Source organism: Buteo buteo, chromosome 12 (genome assembly GCF_964188355.1).
Source record: "Buteo buteo chromosome 12, bButBut1.hap1.1, whole genome shotgun sequence".
In the NCBI taxonomy this organism is placed as follows: domain Eukaryota; kingdom Metazoa; phylum Chordata; class Aves; order Accipitriformes; family Accipitridae; genus Buteo; species Buteo buteo.
The window spans coordinates 42535125-42553565 of NC_134182.1; the positions used below are offsets into that span (position 1 = coordinate 42535125).

At 39.5% G+C, this 18441-nt stretch overlaps 1 protein-coding gene across 4 annotated transcripts in view; it reads right to left on the bottom strand.

The window, feature by feature from the left end:
• Window positions 1-1426: 1426 nt before the first annotated feature.
• The window catches only part of SLC23A2 (solute carrier family 23 member 2), a 57905-nt gene continuing 40890 nt past the window's right edge, over window positions 1427-18441 (bottom strand). For 3 of the 4 annotated variants that reach the window (XM_075043685.1, XM_075043686.1, XM_075043687.1), the window contains 8 exons: window positions 15927-16047; window positions 15060-15216; window positions 12753-12900; window positions 12070-12175; window positions 8896-9025; window positions 8618-8755; window positions 7377-7472; window positions 1427-6826 (listed from right to left, as the gene is read on the bottom strand). In XM_075043685.1, coding sequence (XP_074899786.1) covers window positions 6594-6826; window positions 7377-7472; window positions 8618-8755; window positions 8896-9025; window positions 12070-12175; window positions 12753-12900; window positions 15060-15216; window positions 15927-16047 — 1129 coding nt within the window. In that variant the 3' untranslated portion in view covers window positions 1427-6593. Of the gene's footprint in view, window positions 6827-7376; window positions 7473-8321; window positions 8418-8617; window positions 8756-8895; window positions 9026-12069; window positions 12176-12752; window positions 12901-15059; window positions 15217-15926; window positions 16048-18441 lie in introns of those variants that run through there. The other variant, XR_012652563.1, reaches the window with a different exon arrangement.

Below are 18441 nucleotides of genomic sequence, written 5' to 3' on the forward strand. Positions count from 1 at the left end.
TTCTGAAAATCCACAAGTTTTGAGATTCTGCCTGAGATAGAATGGGTTGATGCGGCTGTTGCCGAATTTTTATTTGGGCAAGACACAAGGAGAAAACACAATTATTTCCAGAGCTCTGACCCAGAAGCACAAAGGATTAATCAGGATTAAGATCAGAGTGGTTTTCATCACAGACCCAAACCCAGCCCAGCTCAGGAACAATTAGAAATCCCTCGCTCTGGTCAAACAGCTGCTCCACTGGCTTTGATACCAGATCTACTTTCACCCTCTCTCACTGCCAATTTAGGTGGCTTTTTGCCATTTTTCCTCCCATCCAAGTACACCATTTTTGGACTAGTCGCAGTAGGCTATGCCTAAGTTAAGAAAGGCACTTGGGAGTCTTAATTCCCCTTAAAATCAAGAGTAGCTACCTTGAAGGCTGACAGACGTCTAAGGGTGCTGTGTATCCTCAGCCAGATGTTTCCAGGTCCTAATTCATTGCAGGCAGCTACCGCGCATCACTAGCGCTCCAGGCTAACATTAAGAATTTAATATTACAACTCCAGATAAAACAAATGAGTTCATTAAACGGTTGGGGATGAGGCAAGGTGCTAGTCAGCTTCTTTCTTTTTAAATGCTGGTGACGAGGCAAGGCGATTGATACTCAGCTCGTTTAGCTGTACACGCTGTCCAAGAGGAGGGACAGGACATCTCCAAATCCACCGTGCCCATGGATCGCTTTGGGCACGCAGCAGCCCTGACAAGGGGCCCAGGAGACTTCACTTTGGCTACAAATTACCAAAGGCAGAGCAAGAATCTAGAGAAATTCCCAATCCTAAGGCTTTACCCTACACCAGAGGGTTATTTCTTTGCTGGTAACTCTTGCTGCTCATATTCGTAACTGGACAGAATAACTCAAAGCCTCTGCTCAGTGTACTATGAGAATGTGAAGGTTGTTTTTTCATTTTCATCAGGAAATTAGTCACCTAAGTTTTGCTGCGTGGACATTGCTCAGAAACACATCAGTGCTGACCGTGCAAATTGGTTTTACAGAGAGTTTTACTGTTCCTTGGCTGCCTGAGAGGTTGGGAGCTGCGAGAAGAGAGGGGCACGGGGCGCGGAGGGGGGACAAGTCCCCAACGCTGCTGCTGGCAGCTCCTCGGGGGAGATCTCAGAGGTCCCTCAACCGAAAGCAGGGACAGACAGCAAATATGAGGTATGGACTGTAAGCAGTGCCTCTTCCAAATAAATCAAGGAATTTAACGTGTCTTCATGGTATGAGCTGTGGGCTGAGAGCTGGAAGGGCCAGGAAGACGGCTGGGGGTTGTATTTTTGGGTGGCACTTGCTACAAAGAGATGCTTGGTCTTCACATCACCTGAATTCCCAAACCATCAATTTTGCTTCAAAGGGGATGTTTAAAAGGAAGTGTAACACCACGCTGCCAGGTTGCATCTATGCCCGCGTTTATTTATACTGAACAGCTTTAAAAATACAGAATAAAATAGCTTTATCTACTATTATTCACAACATCTGGTCCAAATATTACATTTTTAAATATTTAATTGTTTAATGAAGCAATGTTAGAAAAAAATATGAAATAAAAAAACTCCATAAAAGAATTACACATCTCAGAACAAAAAAAAAAACCCCAAAACAAAACAAAAAAACCTCTTGCTGTTTAACAAAAAAGTTTTACAGCCAAAGTCAGTCACAAAAAGTCATGGAAAAAAAATATTTATCCCCACTGCCTAAGAACAGTCAATAGTTTGTTACGCCAAAGGTTGTTATAAACAGACAAAGTACAATAATTTGGACTGGCAGCAAGATGATTTACCTGGAAAGATGTAGTAAATGCCAGATAGTACACAAGGCAATTCTAAATATATCTCTCATATCAATATGTACGGATGACAATGCACAGTCACAGTCAAATTAGAACTAGACAGGAATATTTTGGATGGCTCTGAACACGGATCCCCAATACTTAAAAGCAGCCCAGCACTAAGCTGTATAGACTCATGGGCAGAAGCGAAACACTGGCAAACTCGTGGCCTCCTCCAATACTGCAATGACCTATCGCAGCTAGATAAACATGAGAGCACAGAGTACCTGTCATCCCATGGCCACAAAGGCCATTCGCCTTAAGAAATACTAAGAAACATGCACCAAGTGGGACGTTTTCTGCAAAAATGAGTGACCCGCCACTCCCCCACCCCCCTTAAACAAAAAAGAAAAAAAAAGAAAAAAGTCGCTTTTGGTTTAAGAAGGCCACGTGAAAAGAAATACTGTAGGTTGTGCTGGTCTGTCACACATGCATTTTCTACATTGATATACAAATTATGTTAAGCACAGGTTGTTTTAGATTGCGTGTAAGCATCCAATGGTTCGTTCAAACCATTAGGAGCCGGCTATTTTAAACCACATGTGCCTGGAGTGCTGTTTACACCACAAATGAAGTGATTTTCAACACTTTTTATTAGGGATGCAATGCTATAAATGACTGGTTGCACTCATTGATGCTCCTTGTGGTATAAATAGTACTGAGGATTTCAGTTTGCAAGCGCCAATTCTGCATCGGGAGTACCAAGATCTCAGTAGGGAGATGAACAATAAAGAAACCCTTTAGTTTTTGGTAGGAACATAAACATGGGTAAATAAAGTATACACAACTACTATAGATTCGTCAATGAAGAAATTCTACCATCACATGACATTGTCATGACAATCATACCACTCCCTCCCAGGAAAACTGCGATCATTATCCTGAGTGGAAATGTTATTTTTAATATATGGAAATAAAATACTGCAATATTCATGTACAAACCAAGTTGCCATATTTAAAGTCAGTATTAAAAGGCATAAAGCAAATTCTGGGTTTAGAGTTTGAACTTTCTGAGCGAGGTACCTGATTAAGTTCCTCCGCCAACACACTCTAATATGACAACATTAATCAGTCATAGCTGTTAGCTATGAAACCTAAATTTCTATAGGTATAATTTGCATGTATTTGCTTTAGAAAACGTGTTTCAACATGTTAGCAAGAATTCTTAATTTAACCTAAAAAAAATACAATAGAATATCAATTACAAAAGTCCCAAGTTATTTTGTTTTGCATACATTGATACCATCTTCGATATGACAAAATGATATTTCTACCATGAATATTTGCCCTTCTGTCTTAAAGTTTGGTTGAAACATCTCATCGCCTCTTAACTCATCCCTCAGGTGTTGTGTTCCCTACGCGGTTTTGTTTAGTTTAGCTGTTTGAAAGGCAGGCAATAACATATAGGAAAAATACAGTATTGCATTTACAGTCAGATATCTATATCCAGCCACCCTTATGCATCAAAGCCTGGACATAACCAGCAAACACAAAGTATTTAAATGCTTTTCAAAGCTGCAAGTTAATCCTCCGTAACACATCTGCCAGCAGCTGCTGCACAGCAGCTCAGGCTGCGCACTGCGCTCCCCCCAGCCACAGCATTTCACAACTGCCACCAAAACGCCAGTGTAGAAAAGCAGATGTGGGAGAAGGATTTAAGGTCCACAATTGCCTGCCGCAACTGCACAAAACCGGGGGCAACTCAGACTTATTTCCCTCACAAAGAAAAGCAACGCATCTTCTTCGACTGGCAGCGCAGGGATGGTTTCAGGTGCATCGGAAAGAGAAAGGGGAGCTTCTTTTTCCAAGGCACCCGTGCATCAGCTCCGTCCTTTGCTCCTCTCGCGCTGGGGAGACGCACGCTTTAGTAGCAATAGCCCGCGTGCAGCAGCTGCACGCCCTGTACATTCGAGGTACTGCCAATGACTCCATTGCAACCCTTCACTATACATTACGGGTGCTTCAGCCGATCTTCTTTGCAAAACTGAGGCTCATCTTTAACCACTCATGTTCGTAGTAAGATGGAGAGAGTTGTTACATATACAAATTTGGTTACAAAAATGACTGCTAACTACAACTACTTATTTTAGTGTTACCAAGGTAAGTGGCTAGAAAAGCAAACACGCTGGCTAAATGCTACTGCGCTTTTCTCAGCCAGTCAACAGAATCAGCACGGTAGGACCCAAAGTCACGAAACGAATTAAATCCAACAGTTAAACAGAGTAATTGGACTTCACCTATTCAGATAGTCTTTCCTACGTGGCAGGAAAGGAGTGGTGTTCTGCTCCAGGGAGAAGAAAAAAGTATCCTTGGATTCGTTGCCCTGTAACTTGACTGAAGTGTGTCGGCAATTCTCAAGCAAAGGCAATACAGAACACGCACAGCTTTGCTTCAGCCAAAGGTGAGAGAAGACAAATGCTACTTCTCATCGCCTTGTCTCTTGATTGCATTAGCACTGAAGTTATCAAAAGAATATTGGGGGGAGAAGTTAGAAAAGCCTCGGGACAGAGGTGTCACTGTCGTGCTCTGTGCCCAGCAGCTTTACTGGACTTGACATTTCAGTATTTCTGAGGTGGCACTGTTTTAAATAAAATCTTTTGCCTCCCTTTCTCAACATTTATAAGATAACCAACTTTGGCATTTTACATCATTACAACCACCGTACATAGGTGGCTTTTTTTTTTTCCTTTATATATATATATTTATATATATTTAACTCCCCCATGTCTCCCACACATCTTTGGTTGCACATACAGTTGGGAAATTTGGAAGCTTCGTGCCACTGATCAGAGGTCTCCGCACTCAAAACTATCTGCAAGTGGATGTGGAAATCTAACACCTCACTACCTGAAGAGGAAAAATTTAAAAATCATAAAAATGACTTTGTTTCACAGGCAAACTAACCTTGTCTACTACACAATTAACTCTTCCGATGAGCTTTTGAGATAGTCCAATTGACACCAAGACTGCAAACTACTGAAAGTTCCCTGAAGCAGGAACAAAACACATGCTTTGTTATGGAAAAAGCGGTATAAAATAGTTTCTGGAAACAGCCATGGCATGCTGAGAACGATATCAATGGAATCATTCCGACTCTACACTATTCAGTACTGATCCGTTAAGCTCTTTCCTTACCCTCCCCACCCCAACCCTTCCATGCTTCAATAACCAATAACAAATTCACCTGGAAGTAGACTCAGAGAAAACAGAGTTCCTGCGCTCCTGTCCAGTAGTCAAACTTTGATAAATATATTAGTGAATTACAGGATCTACTGTTATGTTTTTTCCAGGAATACAAAACGCAAGCACCGTAGAGCATACTGGCCTTGAAATTACATTACACTACATTTCCCTGATGATCTCCACAGCTTAAAAATGCTTTTGGGGCCACACTGAAGTCTAAAACTAACTTGCAATAGTAAGAACATTAAACATGAATAAAACTTTTAATTATGAATGCATGATGAGCATGAACACCCACATAACATCAGAGCTGAGACTATTCCAGGAAAAAAAAAAAAAAAATCTGAACGGTGCCCTGACTGGACCCAATACCCGTTAAACCACCCAGTGGATGAGGACATCAAATGTAGTGTCTCTGCCGTTCAAGATCACCTCTGCATCAGTAACAAGCTTTTGCAGAAGCCCCGCCAAGAGAAAAGAAAAAGAGGCAATGCAATCCAAGCTGCTCGTTGGCAGCATCGGCTCTCAATATCTGATCAAGAAAATTCTGCACAGATCCAAACCAGCAAATGCTGGCAGCGTTTTGACCACGTGGCTTTCCCTGCAGGGAAAGCTGCATGTATACAGATGGTAATTGCTTCGAACTGCTCAACAACTTAGCATTTTTGTCCAGGAAACATCTTGCTGGATACAGGCATTGCACTGTAAAAACTGTCATCAGGTCCTGTCTGGAAGTTAGAAGTTTCCCATCTCTGTAAAACTCAAGCTACACATGTCCCTTTAAAGAAAATCTGCACCTGGACACTATAATTAGGTGGTTAAATGCCAGGCAGAAAAAGCAAACGTTTAAAAATGCAAACTGACATGAAATAAGTGGTTCCTTCTACAGCACTAAGCTATGAGAAGTTGGTCATAGTCTTCATTGGCAAAGTTATTACAGAAACTTTCTGTCTTAACACTGGACATCTGACTGAACTATTGGTAATTAAAAAAAAATACTCTCATGATTTGCCAGTATCAACTGAGTCTGGTTTCCATGGGGCTGAAAATATGGAATGTGCAAATCAGTAAGTACAAAACAATATATATGGCATTTGACATGACTAGAAGTAAATTTTTTTTCCTCCCCCCCGCCCCTTCTCACAGGATTCAAATTTTCTGGCATAACTAACATTGCCAGCAATGAATGCGCCAAAAATGCCAGCATCAATGACTTAAATAAAATCACCCTAAAAAGTAAAATTTTTCAATAGCACCTACATACTTCTGGAACCTAAGCCCCATTTAACATAAACACTTAGGTGCGCAGGTATCTTTAGCTTTTGAAAATCAAACAGAGGAGCATTTGCAAATTTGACCCAGAGACACTAGATCTGGCTACCACCACCCACAACAGGAAAGCTTTTTTTTTTTTTTTTAAATCCGTCTCAGCTCTGGTTCCAGAATTTAAATGCAGATATACAAAACATATATTTTAATGCTTCTTAATCAGCAAGAAACTGCAAATACATCTTTTACTACAACTAGGTTATATAATTTCAGCTAAGGCTATACTGTAGCTTCTGAGTCTTCATCTGAACTCCTGCAGTTACTGCTTTTCCTGAAGCCTTTCCACGTGTAACCCATGAAGGTAGGACTGATGGGCAGGAAGCTGAAACACCTGTATTTTTTAATAAAGTTCATGCCAAAAGGCAAATCATATGTTTCCATGCCATCCAGTGACTTGCTTCCTTTACCAACACCTTTCTTCCATTTCCGTATTCCCCTTTCTTCAGGGCTTCCTAGAAGTCAAAATAAAAGAAAAAGGGAAAAAAAAAAAGTGAATATCTTTATGTAAACACACACATATATATAGTAGAGGTTAAGAACAGAAAGAAAACCCCAAGTCTCAGACACCATGTTCAGCAAAGCACTGGAAAGATCTTTTAGACTCCTCAAAGAGGCATGAAGAGGTGGGAAAAAAAATTATTCGAAATGGCTACTATCTGTTTTATTTTGTAGCTGGAAGTCAAGGCAACTTTTTGCTCTTAAATGAATGGAAGCAGGTTTGGATCTTAAAATATTTTTACTCTGTCTCCTGAAGAAGACTATTCTGGTTTGATTTTTATCACCTATTTTGTATGTTTAAAAAGACGGAGACCTTAACCTAAAAGATTCAAAGCGTTCTCAAGGAAACCAAGGCACGCAGGTGTTAAGCAGTCTGCTCCAGGTGTTAAAGAAGTCAACAACAAAAGCAGTAATCTCTTCCCCCTGCCTCCATGAAATGCTGTGCTATCTTCACTCAGAAAGGCAGTTGTTATTTCAGATAAAACAACAAGTTCACACGCTGACCTGGAATGGTATTATCCAAAATAAACGCAACGCAGCCACCGACAAACATGGCTGTAGTGAGAAGGACGTTTAATACTTGATCAATGCCCGCTATTCCTAGAAGAACAGGAAAAAAGAAAGTATTTAGAATTTGAATTTTTATCATACATACGCACATCCTACTGATTGACACGCAGCTCAACCAGGAAAACTTGCTACCAAGTTCACTGAGGAATTTGCTCAAATAGGACTCTTAAAACCACGTGGGAATAGATGCAGAAGAACTTTCAACTAATGTAGTCCACCATGGGGATCCCTTCTTTTCCAAAACATAATGCCATGAACTTTCAGTTGCTTATAAAAATGTCATGAAATGCCATTTTAGTCTCTACTGCAGACACAACTGCTTAATTTAAACTAAATAGGAAACAACAAGATGGAAAAGGAGAAATGTTCATAATGTAAAATCATGTGGACCGAAATAATTCCTTTTATAAACCTTTACTTTTTAAATGGGCAAGACTTCATAGCACCAATTCACAGGAAGACATTGTACTAATGTATCATCACCTAGCTCTGCCTGAATTATCTACTTTTCTGAACAACTTAAAGTAGGTTAGATATGCTCTTAAATCTGATTCTGAAGCGATGGCTATAAAAAGTTAATCTTTCCTTTAAAAAAAAAAATAAAAAAAATCAGGTATTCCTGTAGAGAGTCTTTCTTTGATGACATACACTGTCATGACCACTATTGAGAAGGTAGTATTAAAATAGAGAGCCTACTCTATGAATTCACCAAAACTATAATTTGGCTAACAGTCTGAAACTGAGTTCATTAAAATTCAGATTCAGAGCACAAGTCTGCAGTGATAAAAAATTTCAACCCCCCCCCAAAATTCCTAGCTTCCAAGCTCTACGTTGGTATTTCCCCTTGCTCTTTTAACATAATTTACAACTCAGATTTACCCTGTCAGTCTTTCTTCCCGTCCAGCTGGCAATCACCTCCTTCCATTGCTCTACAATGGTACCCAGAGAAAGCAGGACAACTTCAAATGTATCCCACTGAAACATGCAATTCAGGTCTCAACATCAAAATTAATTCTCCTCTGAACATACCTGCCTTGTTATCTATAGCTTTTATTGTCTCCATAAATACTTTGTTTTTTCCGTTATTTACCCTTTACATTACTTTGTACTTGTATATACTTTGCATATGAGTACAAGCTAAAGTATGCTTCATGTAAATGAGCAGAAACACATACCTGTGACCAGTGGATTTTGTTTGAGATAGCTTGGAAGGACAAGTCCAAAGAAAATGGAAAATCCAAGCACAAACAGGTTACGAGAAGAATTTAAATCTATGAACTGGAGGTTAGACAGACCCACAGCTGTAATCATCCCTAAATAAAAATAAAGCAAGTCTCAGCTTGTATAGAGCCTTTTTCTTCAAAAACAGACAGCAATATACATATAAACAACACTAGAGTAAAAAGATAGAGCCACACAGTACACGAAGAGGAGCAAAAAAAACATACGTTACCAAAGAGAGTGCAGAAGAGGGCACCAAGCACGGGGTCAGGCAGCGATGCAAAGAGAGCACTGAACTTGCCAACCATCCCAAGCAAGAGCATGAAGGCTGCCCCATACTGAATAACCCTGCGGCTTCCAACCTGCCGGAGAACAAAAAGGAAAGGACACTGGAAAAAGTCCATGCTTAGTCCAACTTCACACCTTGCATTTTATGTTATTATTCTCTTTTGCATTTAAAACTTCTTTTCAAGCTTCCATGTATATTTTTTGTGGTGTTAATACACAGGCTGCAGAGCCTTTACAAATGTCTTGGAGGGCTCAGCTGTAAAATGGCTGCACTCCAACTCTAACATAATTTTGTTTGATTTTGTTTTCGTTAACATTAAGTCATCTTTAAAACCATCTGTAACTGCTACAGCCACAATAACCATGAAATGTGGTGCAGTCTCATCTACAATAAAGAAAACAAATAGACCATAACTAGGAGAGACGGCAAATGGATCAATTGTAATGCAAACAGAAAAAGAAAATAAAATCCATGTGTTGCTGCCCTTTTACACAAGAATATATGTATTAGTTACCTATCATGCAGTTCACTTGAAGGAGATGCAGGCTTTCTAGACAGAGATTATCAACTGACTATAACATCCCTCCGAGATCAGAGCTGAATTCGCTTCATATGCAAATCATGGCCACGCTAACACTGAAACCAAGTGCCTGCACTTCCTTCCCATTTTTATTTTAAGCATTCAAACTTTGGGCAGTTTTTCTCTGGCACTATATTGTAGTGGAAGTTGGTAAACCTAAGTGGTTGATATCTTAATAGTGTTATACGTGCATAAGAGGTGCACCAGGGACAAACCTCCCCCCCGCTATGCTGGTAAGGTGGTTTCTAGCAAAGCCCTTTGTAGGTCTCCTGTTAGAGGGTGTTAAGCTTCAAAGAGAAGTAGACACTAATTTCTTAACCATGTGTGACTGAGCTAAACGAGTGAAATGAGGAAAAAGAAGATACAGTAGGCATGTTTAGGGTAAAAGTACTTCTTTCCCCCACATTCTTCACTGCTTAACTGTCAGGTCAGATGTGTTCACCTACAAACAAGCTACACCAGTAAATTAGGGTGTTCACTAGAATAACAACTGAAGTTAGCTTGCACCTTTCTCTACTTTTTATAAAGATATTTATTTCCTTAGGACCTCCTGTATCTTGCTCTGAAATTATCTTCCTGCATGAAACAGGCAGATTCTTTAAAAAATCCACCAACAGTGACATTTATTTATGCAAATGCTCAATCACTACAAGGCAAACAAATTAAGCTCCCTTTGAAAGCTACTAAAAGCATCCTGGTCAGCATTTAGCTCAAACTACGTATTTATTCCCAGGCACTCGTACACACACTTTATGTGATTATTCTGAAGTGCGTGATATGGTATCTAGTACCTTACTGCAGTATCCATTTAATCATCAACATTATGGCATAAGGTGCCTATACTTTTGCCCCAACTAATCAGATTTAATTGATTCTCCTCTCATCAAATAAAACTCGCTCACAGACTAGCTCAAATACTTTGCAGTACTTGCATCCAGTTGAAGTCTCAAATTTAAATTCTAAGCATAATCATATACTAATTTCAATGGAGGTAAACGCCTTTTCAAATGTTGCACTGGTAAAACAGGATCACCAGGACTATGTAGTCTTTGCTCATAAGCACTAAGGAATTCCTCTCCCAAATCAACAGCAGAGTATCTACATGCCAAAAATCTATTTTGATATAAATTGAAGTTGCAAAACTATTAGTTTTTTTAGGAATGAGTATGCAGACAGGAAAACAAGACAAAACACTGGAGCACAGCCATCCAGCTGTGCCATTCTGGATAAGGCATATTCACTCCTCCCCCACGCGCTCTGAACAGACCTAACTGTAGTTTACTCTGTTCTCTCTAACAGCTGCCAGTTTAACATCCTTTTTCACTGTTTCAAAGCAAAACTCATTTTTGTGGACCGTTAATAAAAAAAATGCTGTTCATTCATATCAAGCTCTATGAAGTAACAACAGAAAGGCAGCATAACAGAATAAACCTTTCTTTAAGGATTTTTCTAACCAAAATTTCTTCTAGGAGATTTCCATCAGCAGCTGAATGGAGGACTTGTACAGACAGCAGATGGTGCTATTAGTATTTATATTCCACCCTAAAACCAAACAGAATCATCCTTTGTGCAGGAAAAAAAAAAATGGCTGAAGATAAAATTAATCATCTATACTGGATTATGTCAGAGGGATGAGTTATTGTAAGTGGAGAGCATACATTTACTATCTTGTATGCATGAAGTAGATTTGTGGCTTCCAAGTGAAATATGCAACAAAATGTACGTATTTACAACATAAACTACTCTTACCAATTTTGAAGATGTTTCTTAACAAGGTTAAATTAACAATATCAAGCAAATCTATCTGCAGTCCAAGGTCTCCCAATTAAGCAAGGCATTCAAGCACACATACACTTCAGCATGGTAACAAAGGAATTCCTCAAGTGCTTAAATATTTTGCTGAGTAACACCCCCAAAAATATGTAATCCCTTAAGCATGCTCAGTGCCTTAGAAACCTATGATGGAAACAAATATTTAGGGTACATTTAACTTTGAAGTTACCTTGACTGCAGCTCCTGTTCTAGCTGTGTCAGCGTAATGTCCTAGTACAGACGTAGATAGGACCCAAGGACCTCAAGTTGCATTTCATGGTGTGTTCAAGTGAGACATTAAAAATAGTCAGTTCTCTACCGATGCTTTCAGAGCCAAGACATCCAAAAGAGTTATGTATTTCTATACAGTTTACAGTCCTTATGCCTCAACTCAAAACACCCTAGAGCCCTGGAATGCCTTCTTGGTTTTCAAAGGGGTAGCTTATTTAGCATAATCTGCTTTATGTGGGTTTTCTAACTGCCCTTTACTCCGAATAAAAATAAGATTTTTGAGGTCCTTATCTAGAATGCATTTCCATTAGACAATGGCTGGTACAGACATGTTAGGTAAATTCAGAATGCTGTCTAAAGTTTGTCTGCACAAAGTACTAAGTAGTATGGTTTCTTGGAAGAGGATCATGCTGTGAAACATGAAAATGGCGTAAGCCATCTACCAGAGGTGATAAAGTACTCAAGGCACTGAGTAATCAAGGTAAAGCACATACCTTTGTGATGCCCAGGACACCAATGTTAGGGCTGGAAGAGGTGGATCCATTCCCTGTCCCAAATACTCCATCCAGAACACAGGAAAGACCCTCAATAAAAATCCCTCTGTAAATTAAAAAAAAAAGAAGTCAAACTTGTACTAGCGTAGACTCACTTCAGGTGGTGCTTTATGACTGCATGCTATGTGCGGGCAGGCCTGTTAAGGCATCTGTCCCACATGAATTATTATTATAATTCACATTTCAAGCTCCAACACAACTGGAAAACCTACTTGAGTTCTGTTTTCTACGTCTTGGATACACACGTTCTTAAACTGAGAAAATTACAAAATAATTCAAGTGAGACTTAGAGCTGCTCTTTATTTCTAAAATTGCATGTCAGGTGAATTTGACAAGCTACTCCAATTCTAGAACTGCTTAGAGTTGTGTCCCTACAGAAACCGTACTATTAACTTCCACAGACTGCAGCAGGAGTAGGACTAGGTTTCCAATGCTACATTTGCAACAAAATAATTCAACATGACAGTTGCATCTTGTACTTCCTTGCCCCTTGTGTTTGACCAAATTGTAACATTTAATCTCAGAGCACATTCTTGTCTTATTCCAAGGAAAAAAAAAAGAGAAAAAGAAGTAAAAAAAAAGTAGCTTAAGACACTGAAAAATATTTCTTTTTTTTGACATACCTGTTTATTGCATGAATAGGTGGAGGAGGAGCACAAGACAACCTGGCACAGGCATAGTAATCTCCTATTGATTCAATAATGCTAGCAACAACTGCGCTAAGCATTCCTATTACTCCAGCGGCTGAAATTGTTGGCAGTCCCCACTGAACTGTGAAGAAAAGAAAAACGAGATCTCTTGTGCCACAGAAAGCAATTTAGGTATCAAAACATACAGCAATTTCATAGAATCATAGAATCGTTTAGCTTGGAAAAGACCTTTAAGATCATCAAGTCCAACTGTTAACCTAGCACTGCCAAGCCCACCACTAAACCACGTCCCTAAGCACGACATCTACACGTCTTTTGAACGCCTCCAGGGACGGTGACTCAACCACCTCCCTGGGCAGCCTGTTCCAATGCCTGATGACCCTTTCAGTAAAGAAATTTTTCCTAATATCCAACCTAAACCTCCTCTGGTGCAGCTTGAGGCCATTTCCTCTCATCCTACCACTTGTTACTTGGGAGAAGAGACCGACCCCCACCTCACTACAACCCCCTTTCAGGTAGTTGTAGAGAGCGATCAGGTCTCCCCTCAGCCTCCTTTTCTCCAGGCTGAACAACCCCGGTTCCCTCAGCCGCTCCTCATCAGACTTGTGCTCTAGACCCCTCACCAGCTCGGTTGCCCTTCTCTGGACACGCTCCAGCACCTCCACGTCTTTCCTGTAGTGAGGGGCCCAAAACTGAACACAGGACTCGAGGTGCAGCCTCACCAGTGCTGAGTACAGGGGAACGATCACCACTCTAGTCCCACTGGCCACATGATTTATTCATCTTTAATGGAATCAACAAACTCCCTTCATGGTAACACAGTCTGGCAAGTTCAAGTAGATGAAAGGAGCAAAGGAAAAACTGCCTAACCAACTGCTTTGATCATGCTTGGAAAAAAACCAAAAACCCCTAAACTCCACCAAAAAAATTCCTCCTGTTCAGAAGGAAGGAATTTGAACTACTGCTTGTGAAAAAACAATCCTGATCAGTCAGGCGAATGCTACTTAATTATTATTGCTCTAAAAACTCAGTCTTTGGTTACGAGTTTAGTCTACCGAAGAGAATGGCCAACAACCAGCTACGATCACTGCACAAACACCTTCCAATTCCAAATTTTTGTAGAAAAGAAAATAAGATTAATTTAAGCCTGTAGAAAAGCTTGGCAGGTTTTCCACAGCAATTGCCTTGATGCTTTTATCTCTTTGAAATAGATGAGCCTCTTGCAACAAAAGGAACTTTAAGTCACACAAACGTGAATGAACAAGGCTTCACAAATAAGAGAGGTCTAATCAGGGTGCAGAAGTTTTCCTCCTCTTCTTTCCCAAAAGCTTCTATTATACATCTTGCAAGTACTGCTTTAGAAGTGGTTTCTTTTAAGAACTAATCAGAACCAAAGCATATGGAAAACCACAATGAAGCTGCCTCATTACAACATAGTGGTATTCCTAACAATTTCTATTATTCTGTTGTAGTGGAATATTATTCTATTATTACCCGATTAATTTCTGAGCAGCACAAGGGTGAACCAGTTGTGCAACTCCATCTCATGCCATAAGAAACAGCCTTTAACAGCTTTAAACTTAGAGGAGGCCAGCAAAAGAATACAAACAGCCAACACGACGCGAAAGCATTTCATGTTCTCTCGTAAATACTTTTTTGTCCTTTGATAAGCATTGACTGGCATTCTCTGACTTGCCCATCGGCCTGATTCCAATGCTGCTCCTGCAAGTCAGGACATTTTTGTGTAGTTGTTAATAGTTGTGCTAATTCAAGAACGGGTGCGTTTGGGGCAGGGAAGTGCGTTAAGCTGGAAAAAACTCCACGTGCTACTGATTCTTTAGCCAATGACAATCAATGACTTCAGTTGCTCTACAGGAGTTGTAATAACCCAACCTTATTACTGTATAACATTAACAGCAGCTGACCACAGTATCAACAAGTACAGATAAATCAACTATTCCCTGAAAATCCATGTTATATATACAGTCACACTATGTTATTAGAAGTCAAGAGTTACCTAGATAAGCCCGGCAAGTGCCTTCTACTAATTCAAGTCTCAGAGACTCAAGTCTTTCTTGGGTGAGTCCTTAAGGTATCAAATTAAAGAGGAAAACAAGAAGAAAACCATCATCCCCACCTACAATGTCTTTAGATCAGTGCACGTTGAAGTGCATCAGAATATAGTACCGAGAGAAAAATAGCAATGTTTCCGAAAACAACAGAAATTATACTCATGGGCACATTATTAGAAAAACAGCCCTTAAACCCAGACATACTTACAAGGATAAGGAACCTTGAACCACGGAGCTACCAACAGCACTCCTCGTCGGGCGTCTGTGCGAGCGTAGAAGCCGTACTTTGAACTGTCAGGGGGAAAGACGTCTGTGACAGTGAAGATGAAGCAAAGCAACCATGACACCAAAATAGCTAAAATAATCTGTGAAAGAGGAGAAAAAAAAGCTGTTTAAAGTAAACTTTCATTGGCACTGTTCATCAACAGCAAACAGTTCCTGCACGGAATATCTATTACACGCATACTTGAGTGTGACCTTGAGTGAAATTTTAAGTCTGAACAAGCAGTAAAGCCTGTAATAGATCTGTCAGGTGTTTCCCCCCAGCCCCAAAGGAAGGTGCTGTTCCAAAATCTTTAGAATTAGAGCAAGCCTCTTCTCTACCCTAACAAATGGGAAAGTCTCCAAATGGGCACTTAAACAAACTAGTGAATTAGTCTCAACTTTACCAGAGAAATAAAAGGAAGTCTTTCACATGGGGGAATGGAGTATTGCTTTCATAAAACTCAAAGATAACGATCTCGCCATCCCTTTTTGGAGAGCTCAGTTTAGGCTTTCACTGCATGCATAAACATACCTTCTTCTCTACCCCCTTCCCTCCCCTCCATAATCTTCATCACTCCAATGACTCTTCATCAGAGACGGATGCCAGAATGGGATCTGGCAAAACTACAATATGAGACTATTTCCTGTGGCAAATAAGCCATTTAGTTAAGTTTCCCATAAGCCCATTTAAGCTTTTATCTCACCTTTGTGATGTACTGCATTATTAAGAAAGATCAAAACCAAGAAAAAAACCCCAAAACACAAATTAGGGGTTTTTTTTGCCAACTGAAGAACAAATTCAACTACTTACAGGGAACATCTTGAAAAGTTGCAGCCTGTATGCCGTCCATCCTTTCTTGGATTTGTAAATGGGTAAGGGAAATTTGACATTTCTGGCATACTGAGAAAACAACAATACTAGGAAAATAGTCCTGAGAAAAAAACAGAGGAGGAGGGTGAGTGGGACAAGAGAGACATGTCATTAGCACCAATATGTTAAAAATCCTTCTCAGCGAAAACCTCTTAAGGCTCTTCAGACACAAAATATAAATGTACATTTTAAATTTAGCAAAAGATAAGGCATCATAAGAGAATATCTTTTAAATAAATTATTATTCCACAAAAGCCAAAGCAACATATTTGTATTCTAAAGTGCTGCAAAAAACAGCCAGCAGCAAACAGGTAAATGAAACCAGGAAAATGAATCAGACTAAAGAAAGATCTTCAGAGCTAAGCAGCCATTAGCAAAGAGCTATGCTGCGCTGCTTCTTTTTGACTCAAATTCTCTCTTTCTCTCTCTGTGTCCAAGGTCTGCATATGAAGCACAAAGGTTGCTGCTAGCAAATGGGAAGAAACAGGAAAACTGGAGGCCAGTATACAATAATTTTTACATTTCAAAATTTGCATAAAACTCCAAAGCACTTGAAAAATTTCTGTCAAGGGGAATTCTTTCTTCCATTCTTAAAAAACCCCAATTTTTTTTGGACATGCATCTTTCACTAAACAGCTCTAAATCAAGTATAATAGAGCCCCAGACCCCAAGATTCCATTCAACTGCAGTTCACCAGTAACCCAGTTTATTACAGTTTTTAGATGCCTCAAATATTATGCATTTCCCCACCTTGTCAAAACTGCTAAGCTCCTCTATATATGTTAAAAATTAATTCAAGTCTACAGCTAAAGTAAGTATCCACTGCAATGAAAAATATAAAAAGCCAGGGCAGGTTGCTCAATTCTGAAATAGTCAAAACCAGTTTTGCTGTAAAAAGGCTACACAAAGAGTCAAGCTGTCTGAAGAAGCAAAGCTTTTCTGAAATTTGAGATTATGTTTTTATCAGCTGACTTAAAAAAAAAAAAAAAAAAAAGGCAGATTTTAAGCCTCCCTCCCTCTTCTGTCCAAGATCAGTCTGTAAGAAACAAAACAGAGCTTTATTCTCCCTCAATCTCCAGGAACAAAGAGCTCTGCACAAGAAGGGTGTCATTTATAGCCTTTACCCCTGACTAGAGCAGAATGATAAAGGCACCTTTTCCTTGCATTCAAGGAACATTTTGGCATCTCTCCCAAAGTCTATTATGGAAAGATGGGCTCTACTCCCTAAGAGCAGCTATCCTGCCACGCTAGCCCTGAGGACGGGTGGCTTTGTATTTTGATTTATTTAGTAGAGAGTTGTAAATAATGTAACAATATTATATTATTGTAAATAATATTATATTGGCTACACAGCAGGGGAGCTTACTGCCATTCTGTAAATAATTCTGTAAAATATTACCAAATCTTTAAATGCCCAGAGAAACAATTTTGTTTACCAGATATACAGGGAAAGACTAATTCAGGAATAATTTCCCTTTTTACAGATCACGATGTAATGTGTTTTATGGATTAAATTATTTCAGCTTGGCAAACACAGAACAAGTGAGGTCAGAAAACTGTTTGGGAAACTGAAAATCTTGTCAAATAGCAACTGTAGCTAAGCGAGGATAATAGCTGTTACACAGGTATTATTCTGCTATGCTAGATAGCAACACAGTATTTTTATCTCATCAGAACAGTAAAGACAATTTCAAGTGCCACATCTTGTAGAGATCAAGTTACTTTTGAGTGGCTCTAGATGGCTATGGAGTTATTTTCAACAATCTAGTGCACATTTTTGCGTGGCAGAAGCCAGAAATACTTATTGACTGGGTAATATTTAAATCCCATTCCTAAATTGATTTTTTTTTTCCATCTGCAAAATGTCAACTTCAATTACACGTTTCCATGTCCAACTCGCCAACGGTCTGCTTGATTGATTTAACGTTAGTCCCAACTTGCATAGAATTTGTTTTACAGGAAAATAAAATGTTCCTTTGGGTCAGCTGCTTAACATAATAGAATTACAAAAATATTCATGATGCTAACATCCAAGATAAAAGAGAATTAAACAGCCCTTTTAATCATAAGCTGCACTTATGGAATACTTTACATGTTCAAAGTACTGTGCAAACAGATTAGTCAGATCAGAATCTGATCTCATCAAGTCATTCCTTCCGCTTCCAGAGCCAGCACAAAGTTGGTCGCTATACATTGACTATAGCAACTGCTTCAGCCAATTTCCTTCTCCCTAAAACGTGGTTTCCATCCTTATTTGGCTGGTTATCCACAGTATCTCACAGGAAGCTTTTGTCTTCATCTCATTTTTCTGTTATTCCCTTTCAAACCACTAATCTCAATTCTTTAATTTCCCTGGCATCTATACCTACAGAAGCACACACATCATGCCCTGAACTTCACTCTAAAGTCCTTTTTGTCTACTAAACAGAAATCTGCCTATTTATGTCTCACGGAA